The 27215-nt window shown below is 53.2% G+C and overlaps 1 protein-coding gene across 1 annotated transcript in view; it reads right to left on the reverse strand.

Moving 5' to 3' along the window:
• Nucleotides 1–27215, reverse strand: part of LOC140415425 (lysophospholipid acyltransferase 2-like) — a 150468-nt gene that overhangs the window by 93289 nt on the left and 29964 nt on the right. The window contains exon 3 of the mRNA XM_072501053.1: nt 5318–5395. Within this exon, the coding sequence (XP_072357154.1) occupies nt 5318–5395 (78 nt within the window). The remainder of the gene's footprint in view (nt 1–5317; nt 5396–27215) is intronic.

The raw sequence follows: 27215 nt of genomic DNA on the forward strand, positions 1-27215 counted from the left end.
TCGATGAACAGGTCCCCCATTCTTCCAATCCCCGCCCGATGCCAGCTCTGGAACCCCCCGTCCATCTTCCCCGGGACAAACCGGTGATGACCCCTGATCGGGGACCACACCGATGCTCCCATTGCACCCCGGTGCCGACTCCACTGGCCCCAGATCCTTAGCGTTGCTGCCACCACCGGGCTCATGGAATACTTTGTCGGCGAGAGCGGCAGCGGTGCCGTCACCAACGCCCCCAGGCTCGTTCCATTACAGGACGCCATCTCCATCCTCTTCCATGCCGCCCCCTCTCCCTCCATAACCCACTTGCGGATCATCGCCACATTTGCTGCCCAGTACTGGCTCGCCAGGTTTGGCAGCGCCAACCCTCCTCGGTCCCTACTGCGTTCCAGGAACCCTCTCCTTACTCTCGGGGTCTTATTCACCCACACAAACCCCATAATACTCCTGCCTACCCTCTTAAAAAAGGCCTTCGTGATCACGATGGGAAGGCACTGAAACACAAACAGAAACCACCATTTTGACCGACTGCACTCTACCCGCCAGCGAGAGCGGTAACATGTCCCATCTTTTGAACTCCTCCTCCATTTGCTCCACCAACCTCGTCAGATTCAGTTTATGCAGGGTCCCCCAACTCCTGGCTATCTGGATCCCCAGATGCCGAAAGCTCCCCTCCGCCCTCCTCAGCTGTAGGTCCCCTATCCCTCTTTCTTGGTCCCCCGCCTGTAATACAAAGAGCTCACTCTTCCCTACATTGAGCTTATAGCCCGAAAACTCCCCAAACTCCCTTAGAGTCTGCATGACCTCCACCATCCCCTCCATTGGATCCGCCACGTACGGCAACAGGTCATCTGCATATAGTGACACCCGATGCTCTTCTCCCCCTCGGACCACCCCCTTCCATTTATTAGACTCCCTCAATGACATGGCCAATGGTTCGATCGCCAATGCGAACAACAGGGGGGACAGGGGGCACCTCTGCCTCGTCCCTCGGTTCAGTCGAAAGTACTCCGACCTCCGCCGGTTCGTCACTACGCTCGCCATCGGGGTTCTGTAAAGGAGCTTAACCCAATTGATAAACCCTACCCCAAACCCAAACCTATGCAGCACCACCCAGAGGTACTCCCACTCTACTCGGTGAAAGGCCTTCTCCGCGTCCATAGCTGCCACTATCTCCGCCTCTCCCTCCTCCGATGGCATCATTATCACGTTTAAGAGCCGCCGCACATTGGTGTTTAGTTGCCTGCCCTTTACAAATCCCGTCTGGTCCTCGTGGATTACCCCCGGGACACAGTCCTCGATCCTCGTGGCCAGCACTTTTGCCAGCAACTTTGCATCCACATTGAGGAGCGAGATCGGCCTGTACGATCCACATTGCAGTGGGTCCTTGTCCCGCTTTAGGATCAAAGAAATTGTCGCCTCCGACATTGTCGGGGGCAGGGTCCCCTCCTCTCTTGCCTCATTAAAGGTCCTCATCAGTAGCGGGGCCAACAGGTCTGCATACTTCCTGTAGAACTCCACCGGGAATCCGTCCGGTCCCGGGGCCTTCCCCGCCTGCATGCTCCCCAAACCCTTGCTCAGCTCCTCCAACCCAATTGGTGCCCCCAAACCAGCCACCTCTTGCTCCTCCACCCTCAGGAATTTCAGCTGATCTAGGAATCGTCTCATCCCCTCTTCCCCCGCTGGGGGCTGGGATCTGTACAGCTCTTCATAAAAGGCCTTGAATACCTCGTTTATTTTCGTCGCACTCCGAACCGTGGCTCCACTTCCATCTTTGACACCCCCTATTTCCCTCGCTGCCATCTTCTTACAGAGCTGGTGTGCCAGCATCCGACTAGCCTTTTCCCCATACTCGTAGGTCGCCCCCTGCACTTTCCTCCACTGTGCCTCCGCCTTCCCTGTAGTCAACAGGTCAAACTCCGTCTGGAGCCGTCGCCTTTCCCCAAGTAATCGTTCCTCCGGGGCCTCTGCGTATCTCCTGTCCACTCTCAAAATCTCCCCCACTAACCTCTCCCTTTACATACCCTCTGTCTTCTCCCTATGAGCCCTAATGGAAATTAGCTCTCCCCTGATCACCGCCTTCAACGCCTCCCATACCACCCCCACCCGCACCTCCCCATTGTCCTTGGCCTCCAAGTACCTTTCGATACACCCTCTCATCTTCCCACACACCACCTCGTCCGCCAGCAGTCCCACATCCAGCCGCCACAATGGGCGTTGGTCCCTCTCCTCTCCCAGCTCCAGTTCCACCCAGTGCGGGGCATGGTCCGAAACGGCTATAGCCGAATACTCCGTCCCCTCCACCCTCGGGATGAGCGCCCTACCCAGAACAAAGAAATCTATCCGGGAGTAGGCTTTGTGTACATGGGAGAAGAAAGAAAATTCCCTGGCCTGCGGCCTTGCAAACCGCCATGGGTCCACTCCCCCCATCTGATCCATAAACCCCCTAAGTACCTTGGCTGCCGCCAGCCTCTTTCCAGTCCTTGATTTGGAGCGGTCCAGTGCTGGATCCAACACTGTATTGAAGTCCCCTCCCATTATCAGGCCTCCTATCTCCAGGTCCGGAATGCGCCCCAACATGCGCTTCATGAATCCTGCATCATCCCAGTTCGGGGCGTATACGTTTACCAACACCACCCACGTCCCTTGCAGCCTACCGCTCACCATTACATATCGCCCTCCATTGTTCGCTACAATAGTCTTGGCCTCAAATGACACCCGCTTGCCCACCAATATTGCCACCCCTCTATTCTTCGCGTCCAGTCCCGAGTGGAATACCTGTCCTACCCATCCCTTTCTTAGCCTGACCTGGTCCGCCGCCTTCAGGTGTGTTTCTTGGAGCATGGCCACGTCAGCCTTCAGTCCCTTTAAGTGCGTGAACACTCGAGCCCTCTTCACCGGCCCATTCAGGCCCCTCACATTCCACGCTATCAGCCGGATTGGAGGGGATCTCACCCCCCCCCCCACGCCCCGCCGACTAGCCATCTCCTTTTCTGGGCCAGTCCCGTGTCCACGCCTCCCTCACCCTCCAGTCCCCCAGAGGGGGGACCCCCATCCCGACCACCTCTTCTGTGTCCCATTCCCTTTCGGCCAGTGCAGCAGCAACCCTTTTTCCCCCCCTTCCCCCCTCCCCTCCCCACGCTAGACCCCTGTCTAGCTTTTTTGCTCCCCCCATGTCACTCCTGTAAGTCAGCTGACGCATGCTGACCCTGGCTTCCCCCACCGTCCCATTGACCTCCCCGCGTGGGAGTCTCCCAATCCATATGCATTCCTTCGCTCCCCTTCCCGCCTTTCGTCCCGCGTGCGGGAAAACACCTCACGCTTTCCAAAGCCCGCTCCGCCCCCTCTCCACAGCTCCTGTCGCGGCCTTGTCTCTCTCCCCCAGCCCATGTAACATTTCCTGCGCGTGATTGACCCCCTATACACAACAACCATCACACATCACACCCCAAAACATCCCCCCCACCCTCACAAACCCTCAGTTAGAGTCCAACTTTTCGGCTTGTACAAAGGTCCACGCCTCTTCAGGCGTTTCGAAGTAATAGTGTTGGCCCTTGTATGTGACCCACAGTCGCGCTGGCTGCAGCATTCCGAATTTCACTTCTTTCCGGTACAACGCCGCTTTGGCCCGGTTGAAACCCGCTCTCCGCTTTGCAACCTCCGTGCTCCAGTCCGGGTATATTCGGATCTCTGCATTGTCCCACTTACTGCTCCGCTCCTTCTTGGCCCATCTCAGGACCCACTCTCTGTCCGTAAACCGGTGGAACCTCACCACCATCGCCCTTGGCGGCTCATTTGCCTGGGGCTTCTTCGCCAGCACCCGATGTGCCCCGTCCAACTCCAGCAGCCTCGAAGGGGCCTTCGTGCCCATCATCGCCTCGAGCATCGTGCTCGCGTATGCCCCGGCATCAGCCCCCTCCACTCCCTCAGGGAGACCCAGATTTCGCAGATTCTTTCTCCTCGACCTGTTCTCCAGGTCTTCGAGTCTTCCCGCCCACCTCTTGTGTAGCGCCTCGTTCTGCTCCACTCTCACTGCCAGGCCCACGAGCTCGTCCTCGTTCTGACTGACTCTTTTCTGTACCTCCTGGATCTTAGCTTCGTGGGCCTTCTGGGGATCCCGAGTCCTTCAATTGCCGAAAGCATAGGCGCCAACATCTCCTTGCGCATCTCCTCGCGCTGCTCCTTGAAGCAGCGCTTGATGAACTCCTGCAGCTCTCCTTTGTCCCTGGCCGCCGCCATTTTGTTTTCTTTCCCTCGCTTCTCCCGTTGCTCCAGTGCCGCTCCTTTGGTCGTTACACTTCTGGTCCGTTTCATAGAAGTTGGAGGGGGACCTATGGCCGCCACCGGAAGCCTCGTCCCTGCTTCTTCAATGGCCTTGGTAGATCTTTTCACAGTTGTTCCCTCTGCTGCTAGAATTCACCTTTGATAGAGTCAAGTCAGATTGCAGCTTTAAGCTTGCCCTTCCCCCGCCTGCATGCTGGAAGAGGCCTCTGTCTATTCCTGCAGCACAAGCCAAATCTTTTACTGTTCCTGCCAGGTCTGGTAGCCAAAAGACATAACATTCCTGGGGGACACTGTCAGGGGAATGCTGCAGTCTTCTTCCCACACCGGGAAATGTCAAACAAATGCCGTGGGGGCCCTGCTGTAAAGAGCCCAAACGTACGTTCCAAGCGGGAGCTACCGAATATGCGACCTAGCTCTGCATAGCCGCACCCGGAAGTGACTGAACCATCTTTGATGGTTGGTCAGAGTTTAGAGAGATAAAAGAATCCTGTTCGAACAGGGGGGACAGAACAATTTGCTAAGCCACTGAGAGAGGTCATGGAAAGCTGCCATAGAGACCGGCTTTTGGAAAGGGGTCTGAAGGAGTTGCACTAACAGCAGGAATATGTTCCGTAAATGCAAGTATTATTGTTGCCTGCCTGCACAAGTGGATTGAGAGCTGTATGTTCATTTTTCATTCTGTTTAATTGGAAATTGTGTGTTAGGGCTGAGAGATACATGTAAGCTGTTCTTCTTAGGTTTGAAGTTTAAAAGTTTAAATATTGTTTTTCTTTGATCTCAATAACATTTTGTTTGTAAAAATAACCAAACTCTATTTCTTATGCAATCACTCCTGGAGTGCATCGTCTTAAAAATAAAGAAACATTGTGGTTCTGGTCCCGTACCTTAGCCACTATTGAGATCTGACCTGGCGTCCGTAACAAATGAAACAAAGTCAGAATTTGTAGTTACAACATGAATTTAATTCAATGCCAAAAAAAGATTCAATGGCCAATACCCAAAACTATCAAATATTCACATTACTTAAGTTACTCACTTGTGAATGTTTTTGACATGTACAGTCACCATAACACAATACAGTAGGATTACCTCTGCCAGAAAGTGGACAGCATATCTGAAATGGAAAAATCACAATCAATTGAGGACAGTGAATCACACTGAGTAATGCAGTCAAACAATGTAAATTGCATAGAATGCCAACACAGAGAAAAGCAATTCAGCCCAAGGGGCCTATGCTGGTATTTATTCTCCACACGAGCCACAAATACCATTCATACAACACCTTATTAGGATATCTCTACACAATTCATTACTTTCGGAGCACAGTGATTGTTTTATTAAGGCAAAGGTGACGGCCAATTGCATGCAAGTGGCATATAGGGTGAAAGACCTGTTAATCTGTTCTTGATGAAGTTGGTTACATACGTAGAATTTACAGCACAGAAACAGATCACTAGGCTGGTGTTTATGCTTTACATAAGCCCCCTCCTCTTCATGTAACTCTGTCAACATAACCTGCTATATCTTTTGCTTGCATGCATCTATATAGGTTATCCTTGAATGCATCTGTGCTATTCACCTCAACTACTTCCTGTGTAACAAGTTCCACATTTTCACCACTCTCTATGTAAGGACATTTCTCCTGAATTCGTTAATGACTATCTATTATATGGCCCGGCCTAGTTTTGATCTCAACCACAAGCAGGAACATCTTCTCCACGCCAATTGAATTGAATTCCTTTCAGACATCCATCAGGGCACCCATCAACATTCTTTTTTCTACAGAGGCGTGCCAGCTTTTTCCTCACTTTTATAATGTTTCTGTTCTGTTATTATTTTTGTAAAACTCTTTTGTGCACCTTCAGCAGAACTTATCTATCCTTTGTAATACTATGGAGACCCAGATATTTCTTAACACGTGGAGGTAGATAATGGTCCTTGGTGTGCCTGTTTATTGGTTGGAAAAAAAGGGGCAACAAATAGGGTCTACCTAAGGGTGAGTCTGCATCGCAGATTCCACCATGATGTTGATAAAGGTGGCTTTATCCGAGTGGCTGGCTAAAACAAATGTTTGCACCTGAGTCAACAGGTTGTGGATTTGAAATCTCACTCCAGCTACTTAAGCACAACATTGAGGCGGACACGCCCAGTACCACACTGAGGGAGTGCCGCAGTGTCAGAGATGCTCTATTTCAGATGAGACGTTAAACCAAGGATCTGATTGGCCTCTCAATTGGGCATGACACCAGTTAAACAAGAGCTAGGGAGTCCTCCCTGGTGTCCTAGCCAATATTTATCACTCAACCAACTTCACTAAAACAGTCATTATCATATTGTGTCCATGGGATCTTGCTATGCACTGCATCCTTCCTAAATTACAACCTCGACTATACGTCTATAAAATTATTTATTGTCTATAAAATATATTGGGATTCCCTACACTGTGAAAGGCACCATTTAAGTTCTTTATCTTGTATTAGATCATGGTGATCTATAAATCTCTTTTGAACAAGCCTTTTGGTCACCTTGTCTAATATCCTTTTATTGCTTCCGTGGCTCGAATTTTATATACAAAGTTTGTTCAGTTGGCAGGCACCCAAGTGAGAGCTGGGTACGCTGACAATCAAGAAGCCAATTTAAATTAACTAAACACCAATCAACCACAATTTAACATTGCCCATCTGCCTTTAGGGCAGGCTGGGTTTGGGGGGGGGGGGGGGGGGGTGCGATTGGCAAGGTAGCACTTACATTTAAGCAGCAATCTTGATCCAAGGTGGGACGAAAGATCAGGGTTCAAATAAAATTAGCATACGTGTCTGGAGACACATGATTGTGCCGCCAAGACACTCGTGGAAGTTTTTCCGTTGATATTTATTTTTCAATAGGTTAGCATTTCCCTGAGACAGTTCCACAGTGGCTATCCCACTGAGTGAGTGCATTGGAAGCACCAACCTTTATCCTCCGTTGTCTTGTAGCCCGCCCTCCCAGCAATGCTCAGCTTTTAGAGCGCATATTTCACATGTGTTAGTTGTTAACTAGCCAGTTAACTGGCTAGCCTGGCTGAGCCGGGTCGGAGAATCGCCGGGGGTTGGCGTGAATCCCGCCCTCGCTGTGTCCCGAGGTCTCCGCTACCAGAGATTCGGCGGGGGCGGGAATCGCCCCGTGCCGGTCGGCGGGGGCGGGAATCGCGGCGGTCGGCGGGCCCACCCCCGCCAATTCTCCGGCCCACGATGAGCTGAAGTCCCGCTGCTGGAATGCCTGTCCTGCCAGCATGGATTAAACCACCTTTTGAACGGTGGGACAAGGCGCCGCGGGTGGGCTCCGGGGTCCTGAGGGGGACGCGGGGCGATCTGGCCCCGGGGGGTGCCCCCACGGTGGCCTGGCTCGCGATCGGGGCCCACCGATCCGCGGGCGGGCCAGTGCCATGGGGGCACTCTTTTTCGTCCGCCTTCGCCATGGCCTTCACTATGGCGGAGGCGGAAGAGACCCCCTCCCCTGCGCAGTGTAGCCACGTAAAATGGCTGCTTCCCGATTAATTTGGCCAAAACCCGATTTAAAATGGCTAACCGGAAAGGCTGCTGGGAAAAGCAGGTAACAAGACACAAACGGACAGCTGCAGGCAGAATATCATATTCGGCTCTGGGGAAGTCGGCCCAGATCCATACTCAGGGCTATTAACAGCCCATCAACCCAGACATTTGCAGTTATACTCAGGACTCTTAACAGCCCATCAACCCAGACATCTGCAGTTTAATCGGCTATCCCCGGGAACAATTGCAACATATTAGCAATTGAATACCGGGCCAGACCTGTCGGCGCCTGCAGTGGCCGAAACAAAGGCAGGTGAACGACCACCCCCCGATCGGGGAATCGCCTCGCAATTGGACGTATCGAACCCAGTGATTGGGAACAAGTCCAATCACTTGGGACTCAGGGTCAAGGGCCGCCCCGGGAGGCGGGAAGCCCCTGGGCCCTAGAAAGTGAGGGGCCAAGTTCAGATCTCTCTCTCTCTCCCTTCTTCGCCTGCTCGAGATCTTCGCAAGAACATCAACCGGCAACTGTAAGTTTGAATCCAGCGATCGCTATCCGATAAAGACTCCTAGCCATCGACCCGTATCAGCCTTTTGAATCCCGCAGGCCAGATCCGATTGGATAAGCCATTCGTTTCCCTGACCTGGTGGGCCCTTCCTAAAGCTAAGTATTGGCCAGTAGTGATAGGTTTATTATATAGATAGTAGGATTATTGTGTAAACATTACTTGTTGTATATAATAAATAACCATTGATTTCAATCTTACTAAGCAGTGTGCTGACTTATTAATCATAACTTGAACTTGAACCACGTGGCGGTATAAGAAAGATACCTGGCGACTCGTGAGCAAAGGTGACATAATCAGAGCTAATAAACTAAGGCTAAAAAGAGCAACAGCGGGGATGACGTCAGCAGCCACTGACGCTCCAGCATGAAATCATGTTCAGGGATCGACTGCGGCTGGGAGCTCATTTTGCACCCTCTTCCAGGCCTGCCCACCGAGCTTGTGCGCCCAACAGGCAAAAAATTCAGGCTTGTGTCTAATTTTGTTTGAGAACATTAGGCATATGTAAATATATAATCAGTTGGGAGCTGTCCCCCTGCCTCTCAGTTCCAGTATAAGGTATTGCTTGGACTATTAATTCACTCTCTGGATTTATACATTTATTTTTGAAGCTCCTCTTGATATCATTAATTACTAAACTTCATGTCAAGGCTCTGTTGTGTTTTCAGTCACTGGAATGCTCTGCCTCAACCTTCGTTTACTGGAATCGAACAACAACTAATAAAAGAGAATCTGCCTTAAAACAGGACAACAGAAAAATCTCAGAAGAGCAGACTTCCCATGGTCTGGTTTACATCAGCAATTAAATCATTCAGATTGTCTTTGAAAAAACGCCCAGACAAATCCAGCCCAAGAGGCAGGGGGCTGGATTCTCCGCACCCTGATGCCAAAATCGCGGCCGGTGCGGGGGCGGAGAATCCATTTCCCCGCACGGAATTGGGACCAGAGGCAGGTCCCCAATTCTGCGGGCCCCGAAGGGCTTTCTGCGCCGCCTCGGGCTTACCTGGGACCATTGCCAGAGGCCCGCTCCAGCATTCTCCGCCCCCGAACGGCCAAAGTCCTGACGACGTGGATCTAATGTGGTCCAGCCAGTCAGGATACTAACGTGGCGGGTGCGGACTCAGTCTGCGGTCGCCCTGACCAGTGGTGGGCCGATCGGAGGGCAGGGGGGGGCCTTTTGGGGGCCGGGAAATGTTTATGCGGGTAGACAGGGTTGGGTGCACGGCCGATCGGGGGGGGGGGTTATTTTTAGAGTCCAGCTCCGAGATCCAAGTCCACCATGGAGCACGGCGCGGCCGCTGGAGGCCGTTACCGTGCGCATGCGCGGCCTCCGACCCGGAAGTGCTGGGGCCCCTATCTGCAGCAAAAGCTGCTCGATTTATGCTGGATCCCTGCTAGCCCCTTGCAGCGCTTGGAATTTTGTGGCCCTTTTGATGTGTTATGTAATTTGGAATAACACAAGCTGCCACTTGATGCAGTTTTGAGTAAAAGATGCTCCAGACTTTGAAATGAGTTCAATGTGTTTTATTGAACTATTAGCACAGTTCTCAATGAGTTCGACTCTCTGCTAATCTAAATGTAGTAACTCAGTCTGACTGAACCAGCCTTGCTCTAAGCCACGTGCTGGGATGCGACGCTGAGGATACACCCTGTCTCACTCTGTAGATGTTGGTCTGTGGAAAGAGGCGGGTGTGAGTGCCTCACCCCTTTTATAGTGAGATACCACCACTGAGTGTACGGACTGCTCATTGGTCGTGTCCTATTCTATGTGTTCATGAGCTGCATATTTGCATATCATGACATCTCCCCTTTTGTTTTATGTTTTGTTGGCGTATGTGAATGTATTTACATGTGAATGAGTCTGTCTAACGTGACTGACGGAGGACAACAGAACAGAGCAAACAAAACAAACGTTCACAAGTCCAGTCTCTGAGGCTTGCGTCTGATCCTGGTCGACCGCCGGAGAGGTGGCGGAGGGGACGACGGCACTTTGACAGGCGGGATGGAACCCTGACTGGCGGCCTCGTGGTGCGAGGTATCAGGAGGTATTATGAGGTCTCCTTACTTGAGAAAGGACGTACTGGCACTGGAGGGCGTGCAGAGGAGATTCACTAGGTTAATCCCAGAGTTGAAGGGGTTGGATTACGAGGAGAGGTTGAGTGGACTGGGACTGTACTCGTTGGAATTTAGAAGGATGAGGGGGGATCTTATCGAAACATATAAAATTATGAAGGGAATCACCTCCAACCATGCGGCACCCTCGTGGACGTTGTGGGCACCGTCATCACCCGACCCGGGGGCGCTGCAAACCTGTGCCGTGCAGCAACCTGCCAATCCCGGAGGCCCAAAATGCTATTTCTGTGGCCAAGGTAAGCACCCCAGGCAACGCTACCCAGTGAGGAGCACGATCTGCAATGGATGCGGTAAGAAGGGCCACTTCTCTAAAGTCTGCCAGGCCCGACCTGTTTGTAAGCCCAGCAGCGCTGCGTGTAACTTGTGGGGGCCGACTTCTTCAACACCACCCGCCATGTGCGACCCGTGGGGGATGTCATCTTGGCCGCCATCTTCGATGCCACCCGCCATGTGCGACCCGTGGGGGCCGCCATCTTTGTTGCCGTCTTTGACGCCACCCGCCACGTGTGACCTGTTAGGACCGCCATCTTGGCTGCCATTTTCGACACCACCCGCCACGTGCGACCCGCGGGGGCCGCCATCTTTGATTCGCCCCGCCGCCTCCCGGAACCCCTGCTCATCCGATCGGCCCGCCCACCTTCCGAAGATCGCCTCCATCACCCTCGATCAGTCTCGACCTCATCACCTCGCCAAATCCATGATGCCAGCCAGGTTCAACGATCACGTGACGTCCTGCCTGTTCGACTCCGGGAGCACAGAGAGTTTTATTCACACAGATACGGTACGCCGCTGCTCCCTCCCAATTTTACCCGCGACCCAGAAAATCTGCCTGGCTTCTGAATCTCATTCCGTGGAAGTCCGTGGGTACTGTGTTGCAACCCTTACAGTTCGGGGCGTTGAGTTCAAAGGGTTCAAACTCTTTGTCCTCCCACAACTCTGCGCTGCCGTGCTACTAGATCTGGACATCCAGTGCCACCTCAAAAGTCTTACCCTGGAGTTCGATGGACCCCTGCCCCCCCTCACCGTCTGTAGCCTCTCGACCCTTGAAGTCGCCCCACCCCCGCTCTTCGCCAACCTCACCCCGGACTGTAAGCCCATCGCCACTAGGAGCAGACGATAGTGCTCGGGACAAGGCCTTTATCAGTTTGGAGGTCCAGCGACTCCTGCGGGAAGGGATCATAGAGGCCAGTATTAAGCCCCCGGAGAGCCCAAGTGGTGGTCGTCAAAACTGGGGAGAAGCACCGGATGGTAATCGACTACAGTCAGACCATCAACCGGTACATGCAGCTCGATGCGTACCCTCTCCCCCATATATCTGACATGGTAATTCAGATTGCGCAGTACCGGGTCTTCTCCACCATCGACTTGAAGTCCGCGGACCACCAGCTCCCTATCCGCCCGGAGGACCGCCAATACACTGCCTTCGAGGCAGATGTCTGCCTCTACCACTTCCTCAGGGTCCCCTTCGGCGTCACCAATGGGGCCTCGGTCTTCCAACAGGAGATAGACCGAATGGTTGACCAGTACGGGCTGCGGGCCATGTTCTCGTATCTGGAGAATGTCACCATCTGCGGCCATGACCAGCAGGACCATGACACCAACCTCCAAAAATTCCTTCACATCGCCACGCTCCTTAACCTCACATACAATATGGAGAAATGCGTTTCCCGCACAACCCGCCCAGCCATCCTTGGCTACGTTGTGGAAAACGGAGTGCTAGGGCCTGACCCCGACAGCATGTGCCCCCTCTTGAACTTCCCCTCCCCCACTGCCTGAAGGCCCTGAAGAGATGCCTGGGATTCTTCTCCTACTATGCCCAGTGGGTCCCTAATTATACGGACAAGGCCGCCCACTCATTAAATCCACCCTTATTCCCCTGACGGCTGAGGCCCGCCTGGCTTTCAACCGCATCAAAACAGATAATTGCCAAAGCCACGATGCACGCAGTAAACTAGTCCATCCCGTTCCAAGTGGAGAGTGATGCGTCCAACTTTGCCCTGGCCGCTACCCTCAACCAGGGGGGCAGGCCCGTGGCTTCCTTCTCCCGTACCCTCCAGGGCTCCGAAATTCGACACTCCTCCGTCGAAAAGGAAGCTCAAGCCATTGTGGAAGCTGTGCGACATTGGAGGCATTACCTGGCCGGCAGGCGATTCACTCTCCTCACTGACCAACGGTCGGTTGCCTTCATGTTTAACAATACGCAGCGGGGCAAGATCAAGAATGACAAGATCCTGAGGTGGAGGATCGAACTCTCCACCTACAATTATGATATCTTGTATCGATCTGGGAAGCTCAATGAGCCCCCAGATGCCCTATCACGTGGTACATGTGCCAGCACACAAGTAGACCGACTTCGGGCCCTCCACAATGACCTTTGTCACCCAGGGGTCACCCGGTTCTTCCACTGCATCAAAGCCCGCAACCTGCCTTACTCCATCGAGGTCAGGACCATGACCAGGGACTGCCAGGTCTGCGCGGAGTGCAAACCGCACTTTTATCGGCCAGACAGAGCTTACCTGGTAAAGGCCTCCCGCCCCTTTGGGCACCTCAGCGTCGATTTTAAAGGGCCCCTCCCCTCCACTGACAGTAACGTGTACCTCCTCAACATCATTGATGAGTACTCACATTTCCCTTTCACCATACCATGCCCTGACATGACCTCTGCTACAGTCATCAAGGCCCTGCACGGCCTCTTCACCTTGTGCGGTTTCCCCACTTACATCCATAGCGATCGGGGTTCCTCCTTCATGAGTGATGAGCTGCGTCAGTTCCTGCTTAGCAAGGGCATCACCTCAAGCAGGACTACCAGCTACAACCCCCGGGGAAACGGACAGGTGGAGAGGGAGAACATGACGGTCTGGAAGGCCGTCCTTCTTGCCCTACGGTCTAGAAGTCTCCCATTGGCAGGAGGTCCTTCCCGATGCGCTCCACTCCATCCGGTCACTCCTGTGTACCGCCACCAATGTTACCCCTCATGAGAGAATGTTTGTTTTCCCCAGGAAGTCCACCTCAGGGGTCTCTCTCCCGTCCTGGCTGACAGTCCCAGGGCCCGTGATCCTCCGGAAGCATGCGAGGAGTCATAAGTCGGATCCACTGGTCGAAAAGGTCCTTCTCTTCCATGCTAACCCCCAATATGTCTAGGTGGCACACCTTGACGGTCGGGAGGACATAGTCTCGCTTCGGGATTTGGCACTCGCAGGTTCCCCAGTGACCATCACCAATACCCCCAACCCTACACCGTCTCCCCCCATTGCTACTCATCTACTACAAGGCGCAGAAGACGACACGGTCCTGGACACGCAGGCCTCAACACCTCATCCGACATCAATATCCACACCACAGCCGGGACTGAGGCGGTCACGGCGGCGGAGAGTCAAAGCCCCCGACAGACTCGATCTATAACTCAACCCGTCCACTTCACCCCCGCCGGACTCTTTTTTTTAAACAAGGGGTGAATGTGGTAAACCACTGTATTGTATTGTATTGTACTGTTGTATTGTTACATGCCTGGGCTTGTCCCTGCTGGCTCCGCCTGTGGCTCCTCCCCTCAGGCTCATGTATAAAGGTGGCTAACCTCCAGCCCTGCCCTCATTCTGGGACCGGCTGCCAGCAGGTGACTTTAAGCTGATTAAAGCCACAGTTTTTCTCCCGACTCCTCGTCTGTCGTCAATTGATGGTACATCAAGATCTGCACAGGGCTGCATAGTGGCCTGGCTTCCTGCAGTTTAAACAGTGTCTGCCTCTTGCAGGGCAGTGCTTCTTTAAATGAGTGGTGCCACAGTTCGAACACGTCATGACGTTGGCGTCCTGACTCTCTGTGCGTCATTGCACATGCGCAGTGCGGTTCTCAGACGTCTGCACCTGTGCAGTGCGGGTTTCGGCCGCTTTGTTATCCCATTCGCAACGCGCATGAGTCGGGCCCCGGGAAGTCCGACCTAGTTCCCTGAATAACCCTTCCCCCTCTCCCAGACTGACTCACCCCCCTCCAGTCCGACCCTCTCCTCTCCCGGACTGACTCGCCCCTCCGGCCTGGCCCTGACCCCCTGGACTGACATTCTCTCCAGTCTGACCTCCCCCACTTCCCAGCAAATGTAAGTCCGGTGAGAATGGCAATGCCTTTCTGAGGGAGTTACTGGCCAATGTTTTGATCAGGATATTACAGTACCCCTTTAAGTACAGTCAGCCATATGGAGGACTGCACCAACTTCTTTCCAACAGGGAGAAGCATCCGGATGCATTTTGAACATCTTGCTAGAGGAGTGATGGAAGTGGCAGCACGGTGGTGCAGTGGGTTAGCCCTGCTGCCTCACAGCGCCAAGGTCCCAGGTTCGATCCCGGCTCTGGGTCACTGTCCGTGTGGAGTTTGCACATTCTCCCCGTGTTTACGTGGGTTTCACCCCCACAACCCAAAGATGTGCAGACTAGGTGGATTGGCCATGCTAAATTGCCCCTTAATTGGAAAACAATTTGGTACTCTAAATTTAAAAAAAAAGAATAGTGATGGAAAGGGTGGTTGAAAAATTAGGCTCCTTTTAGTGAACATTTCAAGACCACTTTGAGGGATTAGTCTGGAGATTATTCACCCACCATTCTGCTGCTCATTACCAACCAAAGAGGATGCAAATTGGAAAAGGAAGGGTCGGTCATTAATCTCTGGGCGTGGTGGAACAAGGGTGAGGAAAGGGCAATGTCGCATTACGGATTTTGGTTAACATATTCCTATAGACTTCATCAGATGATCTCCATCCTCCAAATGCTTTTTATTATTGTTACAGACAGGGGCAGGAGTGAACTAAAATCCAGGTCAGCACGGTGGTGCCGTAGTTAGCACTGCATCCTCATGGCGCCGAGGATCCAGGTTCGATCCCGGGCACGAGTCACTGTCTGTGTGACATTTGCACATTTCCCTCTCCCCCTCCCCCTGGCCCCGTGTCTGCATGGGTCTCACCCCCATAACCCAAAGATGTGCAGGTTAGGTGGATTGCCTCTTAATTGGAATTCTTTTGAAAAAACTAGTGAACCAAAAGTCTTGCATCCTTTCACTTACCGTCTTTAACCTGTGTGTTTTTTGGAGTGGAAGATATGTGTGTCTCTTAGGCTCCAGAGTGTGTGGTCAATTTTAATAAGTGCTGCAAGCTTCTGGGGGCTTAAACAATGATGATTATTTATTTATGCCTTTGCCCAAACAGTCTAAACACACAAACACACACACACCAGAAAAAAATTCAGTTAGCGAGAAAAGTGTACATTTATTAGTTGTAAACAAAAGATGGTTCACATATCTGGCTTGTTGCACAACAGTCATTGCCATCTTAGTAAAGGAAATTTGTCTTTTCCACTCTTGAATTGTAATTTAGATGAGTTAAAATTACTGAAGGCGGATATCAGGATTATTGCAGGATTACTTTCAAGAGATGAACACTCAGCAGGTCACAAAGTTAGGTACTTGTGGTTTTGAGGTCAAATGTCTTTACATTTAAATGTGAGTTAGAAATCAGGCTTTTTTAAAATCCCAGTTTTAAAAGACTTCACTGTTACCGCCTTGGTCTGTTGCTGGCATTCTGCTGTGATGTTCTTTGCAGAATGCTTGGGTCTTTGGAAAATAAAATGTGTTATCTCAAGCTTGGGTTTTGGTCACATGACCAATACTTGCATTGTCCACTCAGAATGAATTGGTAGTCTGAGGCTATTACTACACATTAGGAGATAGTTTATAGCCATTCACACTCACTTGTGGATAACTGGTCTCTTTTGTTTTCTTTTGTTAAATTGCAAACTTGGAGACATGGAGCTGATTCAGAATTTGGACTAAACTATGAACATTGGCAAATGTGAATTCCACAAAGGTGTACTGCTTGGGCATGTCCATTCAAGGAGGAGCCACTACCCAGGGTGATTCAATCAGGAACTTGAAACAGTCCGTGTTTAAGTAGCAACGGTCACCTGATAATTGGTGGCCATCTTGTAAGCATTAAAAAAAAGACAGTTCCAGAAGCTTCCATATGAACACAGTCCATATTTGAAGTTGTACATAGGATATGCCTTCAAAGGGCATGACATTACCCAATTGTTGCTGTTTCCATAAATAATGAATAAGAGTGTCAATGGAAAAATAAATAAAATACACAATTCTTTTTTAATTCCGGTGTGATGTTTCTAATTAGATTTGCTCTCAGCGACTTCCGGTTGCGGCGATGCGGAGCTAAGCCGCGCATTTCGGCGGCTCCCGCTAGAACGGACTTTTGGGCTCTCAAGAGGAGCCCCAACGGAAATTTTCCGACGACTTCCCGTGTGGGAAGGTGAGAGCAAGGTCCCCCTTCCATAGTATATGGAGTGGACCAGAAGTGGAGCGGTAAAAAAAGCGGCTTTGGAGCAGCGAAAGAAACGAGCGAGGAAAAACAAGATGGCGGAGAGCGGAGATCGAGCAGCATGGGGGCCGGAGCAGCAGGAGTTTCTCAGGCGCTGCGTGAAGGAGCTTAAGAAAGAGGTGCTGGCGCCACTGCTGACGGCGATCGAGGGGCTGAAAGAGACCCAGAAGGCCCAAGGGGTAGAGATCCGAGAGGTGCGGGAAAAAGCCACCGAGAACAAGGACGAGATCTTAGGCCTGGCGGTGAAGATGGAGGCGCACGAGGCGCTCCACAAGAGGTGGGCCGAAAGATTCGAGGACCTGGAGAACAGGTCGAGGAGGAAGAATCTTCGGATTCTGGGTCTCCCTGAAGGGGTGGAGGGGACCGATGCCGGGGCATATGTGAGCACGATGCTCCATTCGCTGATGGGTGCGGAGGCCTCTCCGAGTCCCCTGGAGCTAGATGGGGCTAATCGGGTCCTGGCGAGGAGACCCAAGGCCAACGAGCCGCCAAGGGCGGTAGTGGTGAGGTTTCATCGTTTCGTGGACAGAGAGTGTGTCCTGAGATGGGCCAAGAAAGAGCGGAGCAGCAGATGGGAGAATGCGATGATCCGAATCTACCAGGACTGGAGCGCGGAGGTGGCAAAGAAGAGAGCTGGTTTTAATCGGGCCAAGGCAGTACTGCATAGGAAGGGGGTGAGATTCGGAATGCTGCAGCCAGCGCGATTGTGGGTCACGTTTCAGGATCGACACCACTACTTTGAAACTCCTGAAGAGGCTTGGACCTTTATTCAAACTGAAAAATTGGACTCAAACTGAGGGTCTGTGGTTATGGGGGGGATGTCGGTTGTATACAGGGTTTTAGCTATGCGTAGGGAATGTTCCACGGGTGGGGCAATGGATGGGGATAGGGGAAGAGATCTGATGGGGAGACTGTGGGGAATGTGGGCGCCGGTGCTGGAGGGAGGGGAGGCTCGGGGATGAGGGAATTGGGATAAGGCCGCAACAGGAGCTGCGCCAGAGGGGACAGGGCTGGCTCAGGACAGCTTGGGCTTTTTCCCACGTTAGGGAAGGGCGGAGGGGGGGGATGGAGGAGCGCTCACCGATTACCGGGGAGGAGGAGGAGGGGGGATTTCCACACCGGGGGGGGGGGGGGGGGGGTCAACGGGAAGGCGGGGGAAGCCGGGGTCAGCTGACTTACGGGAGTGTTATGGGGGGAGCAAAAGAGCTAGATATGGATCTAGCGGGGGAGGGGGAAGGGGGGAGGGGGGGGAAATAGGGTTGCTGCTGCATTGGCCGAGGGGGGAACTGAAAACAGAAGAGGTGGTCGGGGCGGGGGTCCCCCGTCTGGCCGACTGGAGGGTGCGGGAGGCGCGGGCACAGGACTGGCCTAAAACAGGAGATGGCTCGTCGGCAGGGGGGGGTTGGGGGGTTGGGAAGCCCCCCATCCGGCTGATAACGTGGAATGTGAGGGGCTTGAATGGGCCGGTTAAGAGGGCCCGAGTGTTCACGCACTTAAAGGGACTGAAGGCAGACGTGGTCATGCTTCAGGAGACACATTTGAAGGTGGCAGACCAGGTCAGGTTAAGAAAGGGATGGGTAGGACAGGTGTTCCATTCGGGGCTGGATGCGAAGAATAGAGGGGTGGCATTACTGGTGGGGAAGCGGGTGTCGTTTGAGGCCAAGAACATAGTAGTGGACAATGGAGGTCGATACGTGATGGTGAATGGTAGGCTGCAGGGGGCGTGGGTGGTATTGGTAAACGTATACGCCCCGAACTGGGACGATGCTGGATTTATGAAGCGTATGTTGGGGTGCATTCCGGACCTGGAGGTTGGAAGCTTGATAATGGGAGAGGATTTTAACACGGTGTTGGACCCAGCATTAGATCGTTCCAGATCTAGGACGGGGAAGAGGCCGGCTGCGGCCAAGGTGCTTAGGGGGTTTATGGACCAGATGGGGGGAGTGGATCCGTGGAGATTTGCCAGGCCCCTGGCCAGGGAATTTTCTTTTTTCTCCCACGTACACAAAGCCTACTCCCGGATAGATTTCTTTGTTCTGAGCAGGGCGCTGATCCCGAAGGTGGAGGGAACGGAGTATTCGGCCATAGCCATCTCAGACCACGCCCCGCACTGTGTGGAACTGGAGTTGGGAGAGGGGAGGGACCAATGCCTGCTGTGGCGTTTGGATGTGTGATTACTGGCAGATGGGGAGGTGTGCGGGAGGTATGGGGGTGCATTGAAAGGTATTTGGAGGCCAACGACAATGGGGAGGTGCAGGTGGGAGTAGTATGGGAGGCGCTGAAGGCGGTGGTCAGGGGAGAGATAATCTCCATCAGGGCTCACAGGGAGGAGAGAGGGCAGGGAAAGGGAGAGGTTAGTGGGGGAGATTTTAAGGGTGGACAGGAGATATGCAGAGGTCCCCGAGGAGGGACTACTTAGGGAGAGGCGAAGTCTCCAGACGGAATTCGACCTGTTGACCACAGGGAAGGCAGAGGCACAGTGGAGGAAAGCACAGGGGGCGACGTATGAGTATGGGGAGAAGGCGAGCCGGGTGCTGGCACATCAGCTCCGTAAGAGGATGGCAGCGAGGGAGATAGGTGGAGTCAAGGATGGCAGAGGAACTATGGTGTGGAGTGCGGTGAAAGTAAATGAGGCATTTAAGGCCTTCTATGAGGAGCTGTACAGATCTCAGCCCCCAGCGGGGGAAGAGGGGATGCGACGATTTTTGGATCAACTGAGGTTCCCTAGGGTGGAGGAGCAGGAGGTGGCTGGTTTGGGGGCGCCAATTGGGTTGGAGGAGCTGATTAAAGGCCTGGGGAGCATGCAGGCGGGGAAGGCCCCGGGACCAGATGGGTTCCCGGTTGAGTTCTACAGGAAGTACGTAGACCTGTTAGCCCCGTTGCTGGTGCGGACTTTCAATGAGGCAAGGGAGGGGGGGACCCTGCCCCCGACAATGTCTGAGGCGATGATCTCTTTGATCCTGAAGCGGGATAAGGACCCACTGCAATGTGGGTCGTCTAGGCCGATTTCGCTCCTTAATGTGGTGCTAAGTTGCTGGCAAAAGTGCTGGCTACGAGGATTGAGGACTGTGTCCCGGGGGTGATTCACGAGGACCAGACGGGATTTGTAAAGGACAGGCAGCTAAACACCAATGTGCGGAGGCTCCTAAACGTGATAATGATGCCATCGGTGGAGGGAGAGCGGAGATAGTGGCAGTTATGGATGCGGAGAAGGCCTTTGACCAAGTAGAGTGGAAGTATCTCTGGGAAGTGTTGCGGAGGTTTGGGCTTGGGGAGGGGTTTATCAGTTGGGTTAAGCTCCTATTTAGAGCCCCGGTGGCGAGTGTGGTTACGAATCGGCGGAGGTCGGAGTATTTTCGGCTGTATCGAGGGACGAGGCAGGGGTACCCCCTGTCCCCGCTGTTGTTTGCATTAGCAATTGAACCTTTGGCCATGGCATTAAGGGTGTCCAGGAAATGGAGGGGGGTGGTCCGAGGGGGAGCGGAGCATCGAGTGTCGCTGTATGCAGACGACCTGTTGCTGTATGTGGCGGATCCAGTGGAGGGGATGGTGGAGGTCATGCAGATCCTAAGGGAGCTTGGGGACTTCTCGGGCTATAAACTCAACGTAGGGAAAAGTGAGCTCTTTGTGGTGCATCCAGGGGACCAGGGAAGAGGGATAGACGACCTACCGTTGAGGAGGGCGGAAAGGAGCTTTCGGTACTTGGGGATCCAAGTAGCTAGGAGTTGGGGGGCCCTGCATAAACTTAATTTGACGCGGCTGATGGAGCAGATGGAGGAGGACTTCAAACGATGGGACATGTTGCCACTCTCGCTAGCGGGCAGAGTACAGTCGATTAAAATGATGGTCCTCCCGAGGTTTCTTTTTCTGTTCCAATGCCTTCCAATTATGATCACCAGGGCCTTTTTTAAGAGGGTAGGCAGGAGCATTATGGGTTTTGTGTGGGCAAACAAGACCCCGAGGGTAAGGAGGGGATTTCTGGACCGTAGTAGAGATAGAGGAGGGCTGGCGTTGCCGAATCTGGGTGGCTACTATTGGGCAGCCAACGTGGCGATGATCCGTAAATGGGTGATGGAGGGAGAGGGGGCAGCATGGAAGAGGTTGGAGATGGCGTCCTACAAAGGAACGAGTCTGGGGGCGCTGGTGACGGCACCGCTGCCGCTCTCGCCGACAAGGTACACCACGAGTCCGGTGGTGATGGCAACGCTAAAGATCTGGGGGCAGTGGAGATGATACAGGGGTGCGACGGGAGCCTCAATGTGGTCCCCGATCAGAGATAACCATCGGTTTGTCCCAGGAAGGATGGACGGAGGGTTTCAGAGCTGGCATCAGGCAGGGATTAGAAGAATGGGGGACCTGTTCATCGATGGGACATTTGCGAGCCTAGGGGAGCTGGAGGAGAAGTTTGGGCTACCCCCGGGAAACGCTTTCAGGTACATGCAAGTGAGGGCGTTTGTGAGGCGACAGGTGAGGGAATTCCCGTTGCTCCCGGCACAGGGGATTCAGGACAGGGTGATTTCAGGTATATGGGTCGGAGAGGGCAAGGTGTCGGCTATATATCAGGAGATGAAAGAAGAGGAGGAGGCTTTGGTAGAGGAGCTGAAGGGCAAATGGGAGGAGGGGTTGGGGGAGGAGATTGAAGAGGGTCTGTGGGCTGATGCCCTAAGTAGGGTTAATTCCTCTTCCTCGTGTGCCAGGCCTAGCCTGATACAGTTTAAGGTTATTCACAGAGCGCATATGACAGGGGCGAGGCTGAGTAGGTTCTTTGGGGTGGAGGACAGATGTGGGAGGTGCTCAGGAGGCCCGGCGAACCACGCCCATATGTTCTGGTCGTGCCCGGCACTGGATGGGTTCTGGAGGGGTGTTGCGACGACTATGTCTAAGGTGGTGAAAGTCCAGGTCAAGCCAAGTTGGGGGCTGGCACTATTTGGAGGGACGGACGAGCCAGGAGTGCAGGAGGCGAAAGAGGCCGGTATCCTAGCCTTTGCGTCCCTGGTAGCCCGGCGGAGGATCTTGCTATTGTGGAAAGACGCGAAGCCCCCCAGAGTGGAAGCCTGGATAAATGACATGGCAGGGTTCATCAAGCTGGAGAGGATAAAGTTTGCCTTGAGAGGGTCTGTGCAGGGGTTCTTCAGGCGGTGGCAACCGTTCCTAGACTATCTCGCGGAGCGTTAGATGGAGGGAGGTCGGCAGCAGCAGCAATCCAGGGAGGGAGGGGGGGGAGGGGAGGGGGGCGGTGTCTCTTTCGGGGGGGTATAAGGGTGGGCGGGGAAAGGGTTTTTTCCGAGGGGCACTTGAGAAAGGAAAAACATAAACATATGGGAAAGTCAATATGTGCGGGAGGAACCCATTGTACAAGTTCTGTATTATGTTGGATTGTCTATGTCTTGCTCTGGTATTTTTCTTTTCTTTTTTGTTACGGGGTGGGGTTTGAATGGTTGAAAATTTTTGTTGAAAAATTCTGAATAAACATACTTTAAAAAAAAAAGATTTGCTCTCAGCTGTGTCCATGAGATTAATCTTTCATTTCTGCGGATTCCATGGAAATCCTGGAAAGTTGGCAACCCCATGCAGTGGGATGGGGGAGTGGGGGGGGGGGGGGGGGGGAGGTAGAGGAGAGGGGATGCAAGCCAGTGGATATCCTAAAGGCATTATGATGATACAACACACTATTGGCGTATGCCAGAGAATAGAAGATGTGGTTTTGTCTCTGCAGTCTCCCAGGGAGGTCATGGCTCGAGCACCATTGAACCATTTGAAAGAAAAAAAAGAACTTGCATAGCACCTTTCACAACTTCAGGCCTTCACAAAGCACTTTACAGCTAATTATTTTGAGAGCAAAATGATGCGCAAAATTATTTGGCGGCAGTGGGGGAGGGTGAGAAGGGCCCGGAAGGATAAAGCTTGGGAATGAAAAATATATTTCAAGTAGTTCAAAAGGGAAACTGCTTCAGCAGCTGCTTCAATGAGCAGGCTGACAGATGTCAGGAACCACTGCTAGGCCCACAAGATGATGTCACCTAAATATATGTAGCCAGGCAACTAAGCAAATAAGCACTGAGCAACCACAACAAACTTTAAAGCCGATAATATATTTAAACCAGTGATGAAACACATTGGGCTGAATTCTCCGACCTCTGCCGGGTCGGAGAATCAGCGCAGCGCGAATCGCGCCACGATGCCAGCCCGGGCCGGCGCGCCAATTCTCTGGCCCGGATGGGCCGAGCGGCCGTCATCAAAAAGCAGAGTCCCGCCGGCGCCGTTCTAACATTCTCTGAGCCGGCGGGACTTTGGCATTGAAGGGTCCGGGGGCGGCCTGTGGGGGGGGGGAGGGGCCTCCGTGGTGGCCTGGCCCATGATCGGGGCCCACTGATCGGTGGGCCGGCCTCTCTGCCCCCTGACCTCCTTTCCTCCGCACCGTCACCTGTATCCCCGCGCCATTTGGCGTCGGGGCCGGTGCGGGGAAGAAGGCCACTGTGCATGCGCTAGTTGGCGCCTGCCCACTGCGCATGCGCGGACCCCGCGGCGCCGGGTTCAGGCCAGGATTGGCAACTGGAGGCCGCTCCAGCGCCGTCCTAGCCCCCTGTGGGCCGCAGAATGGGGTCCCGGAACGGCGCCGACACTGGGGTAAAACACTCCCGTTTTTACTCCGGCGTCGGCACTTACCCACCCGATGGGGGAATCCCGCCCATTATTTTTCATTCTGCAACATACACACACCTACATGTGTATGTATGTATGTACACATTGATGCTCGATCAATGACTCCAGAAGTGAGGTGCATGTATAGGCGCATGCACCTATATACATAGATGCAAGTGAAACTTTGCACTGCTGTTTCTTTTAATTGCTTTTCTGATAGTTTTTAAGGTGGTTTCATCTCCTATTTCATGGAGCCATGTGGATCAGAAAAGCAAGAACAGCAAGGAAACTAAATGAGGAAATTCCTGGCAGGACATTCTACAAAGGCAAGATTTCACATTGAAAACAACTGTATGTTGGCTGTATTTTTTCTTGACTTCCAGTTCAAGTTCAGGGAGAATGTCACTGGACTAGTAATCAAGAGGCCCAGGCTAATACAGTGGGGAGATGGGTTCGAATCCCACCATGGCAGCTGCTGGAATTTTGAATTCAATTAATTAATAAGTCAAATTGATTAACAAAAAACTCTGGAATGATAATATAGTGTCACGAATGGTGCCATGGAGCTATCATTGATTGTCATAAAAACTCATATGGTTCATTAATGTCCTTTAGGGAAGGAAATCTGCCATCCTTATCTGGTCTGGTCTACATGTTACTCCAGATTCACCGCAATGTGATTGAAGTGCTCTTAGAAATGGCCCAGCAGGTAACTCAGTTCTAGGTCAATTAAGGATGACCAGAAAATGTTAGCCCAGTCAGTGACACGTTTTTGTGGTAGTCTGTATTAGGGGTATTACGGTACCTAGGTTGAGACTGTAAGACCATTGGTGTGGGAGGTACCTGAGGCATGAAGATCATTGGTGAAGCCTGCCTGCTGGTTCCGCCCAACAAGGCGGAGTATAAGAGTCTGTGTCTCCCTAGCAGCTGCATTCTGTACCTGCGCTGCTGGGGGAAACATCTAGTCCAATAAAGCCTTCAATTGTCATCCAATCTCCCTTCTGGAGTCATTGATCGAGCATCAATTTATTTATTGGACTAGAGTTTAAAGAATGGAGCTCCGAATCAAGCCGGAGTGTCTGCAACTCAGCCCCCACACGGCAAACTCAGCGGTAACCTTCAAACACTGGCTGGTGTGCTTCAAACGGTACCTCAGGATGGCCACGACTGCACCCACGGAGGACCAGAAACATCAAGTTCTCCACTCGAGGATGAGCCCAGAGATTTACACCCTCATCGATGATGAGGACGATTTCGAGGTCGCGATGGCCCTGTTGAAAGGACACTACATTTGCCCAGTAAACCAGGTTTACGCCCGGCATCTGCTAACGACAAGACGACAAATCCCGGGGGAAATCGCTGGATGAATTCTATCGCGCGCTCCTGGTACTGGGTAGGAACTGTGACTGCCCGTAAGTTTCAGCCAGCGACCACACAGAACTTTTAATCCGGAACACATTCGTTGCAGGTATGCTGTCCTCCCAAATCCGTCAGCGGCTGCTGGAGAAAGAGACACTAGACCTCAAGGAGGCACGGGCCCTTGCTAGCTCCCTGCATGTCGCCTCCCGAAACGCCCGCGCGTATATTCCCGACCACGCGGCAGCCCCTTGGGCAGCTTGGAACCCACCCGCGGCCGACCCTGATGCGTCCCCCATCCCCCCACAAGCTTGTGCCGCGCGGCTACCAGGCAACCCCAGGGGGGCCCCGCTGTTATTTTTGGGGGCAAGCCAAGCACCTCCAGCAGCGCTGCCCGGCCCGCTCCTCCACCTGCAAAGGTTGTGGCAAAAAGGGCCATTTTGTGGCAGTATGCCAGGCACGGGTGGTCGCTGCTGTCTCCGGGGGAGAACCGGGGCCGGCACCACAACTCTCTCCACGGGCCACGTGCGGGCCGCGGGGGCCGCCATCTTCATTTTCCCGAGCCATGTGCGGGCCCCGGGCACCGTCATCTTGTTCTCCAGGGACCACGTGCGATGCGTGGGTGCCGCCATCTCGCCCACCCCCAGCCATGTGCAACCCGTGGCACCGCCATCTTTGCTGGAGTCTCAGGACCCCGATTCGGATGACCACACACCGCCCGAGGAAAATCTCCAATTTGTACTACGACTCACCTCGGTGGCCCTGGACCAGTCTCGACCCCGAACACTCTCGACCGCGACGATGACCGTACTCATCAACGGACGCAAAACATCCTGCCTGATCGACTCCGGGAGCACAGAGAGCTTCATACACCCCAACACGGTAAGCCGCTGTGCTCTTCCCATACACGCAGTTAACCAAAAAATCTCCCTCTCCTCCGTGTCTCACTCTGTAGGGATCAAGGAGTTCTGCGTAGCAAACCTCACGGTCCAGGGAAGAGAATTACAAAATTTCCGTCCTCCCTCACCTCTGCGCTGCCACGCTCTTGGGATTGGACTTCCAATGCAACCTCCAGAGCTTAACTTTTAAATTTGGCGGCCCTATACCCCCCTCACTGTCTGCAGCCTCGTGACCCTCAAGTCGACCCACCATCCTTTTTTGCGAACCTCACCCCGGATTGCAAACCCGTCGCCACCAGGAGCAGACGGTACAGTGCCCAGGACCGGACCTTCATTAGGTCGGAAGTCCAACGGCTACTGAAGGAAGGTATTATCGATGCTAGCAACAGTCCCTGGAGAGCTCAAGCAGTGGTTGTAAAGACCGGGGAGAAGCACAGGATGGTCATCGATTATAGTCAGACCATCAACAGGTGTACGCATCTCGACGCGTACCCTCTCCCCCGCATATCGGATTTGGTCAATCAGATTGCACAATACAAGGTTTTTTCCATGGTGGATCTCAAATCCACCTACCACCAGCTCCCCATCCACCCGGACGACCGCAAGTACATTGCATTCGAAGCAGATGGGCGGCTCTACCACTTCCTAAGGGTTCCCTTCGGTGTCACAAATGGAGTCTCAGTCTTCCAACGGGAGATAGACCGAATGGTTGACCGGTACGGTTTGCGGGCCACGTTTCCGTACTTCGACAATGTCACCATCTGCGGCCACGACCAGCAGGACCACGACACCAACCTCCGCAAATTCCTCCATACCGCAAAAACCCTTAACTTAACCTACAACAAGGACAAATGCATGTTCAGCACCGACCGTCTAGCCATCCTCGGCTATGTAGTGCATGATGGAGTCATGGGCCCAGATCCCGAACGCATGCGCCCCCTCATGGAGTTTCCCCTCCCCCACTGCTCCAAGGCCCTGAAACGCTGCCTGGGATGATTGTTTTCATATTACGCCCAGTGGGTCCCCAATTATGCCGACAAGGCCCGCCCACTAATCCAATCCTCAGTTTCCCCCCTGTCGGCAGAGGCCCGCCAGGCCTTCAGCCGCATCAAAGCGGACATTGCAAAGGCCACGATGCACGCAATCGATGAATCCCTTCCCTTCCAAGTCGAGAGCGATGCGTCTGACGTAGCTCTGGCGGCCACCCTCAAACAAGCGAGCAAGCCCGTGGCCTTTTTTTCCCGCACCCTCCATGCTTCAGAAATCCGTCATTCCCCCGTGGAAAAGGAAACCCAGGCCATAGTAGAAGCTGTGCGGCACTGGAGGCATTACCTGGCCGGCAGGAGATTCACGCTCCTCACTGACCAACGGTCGGTAGCTTTCATGTTCGATAATGCACGGCGGGGCAAGATAAAGAACGATAAGATCTTACGGTGGAGG

The sequence above is a fragment of the Scyliorhinus torazame genome, chromosome 1, assembly GCF_047496885.1.
Source record: "Scyliorhinus torazame isolate Kashiwa2021f chromosome 1, sScyTor2.1, whole genome shotgun sequence".
Classification (NCBI taxonomy): domain Eukaryota; kingdom Metazoa; phylum Chordata; class Chondrichthyes; order Carcharhiniformes; family Scyliorhinidae; genus Scyliorhinus; species Scyliorhinus torazame.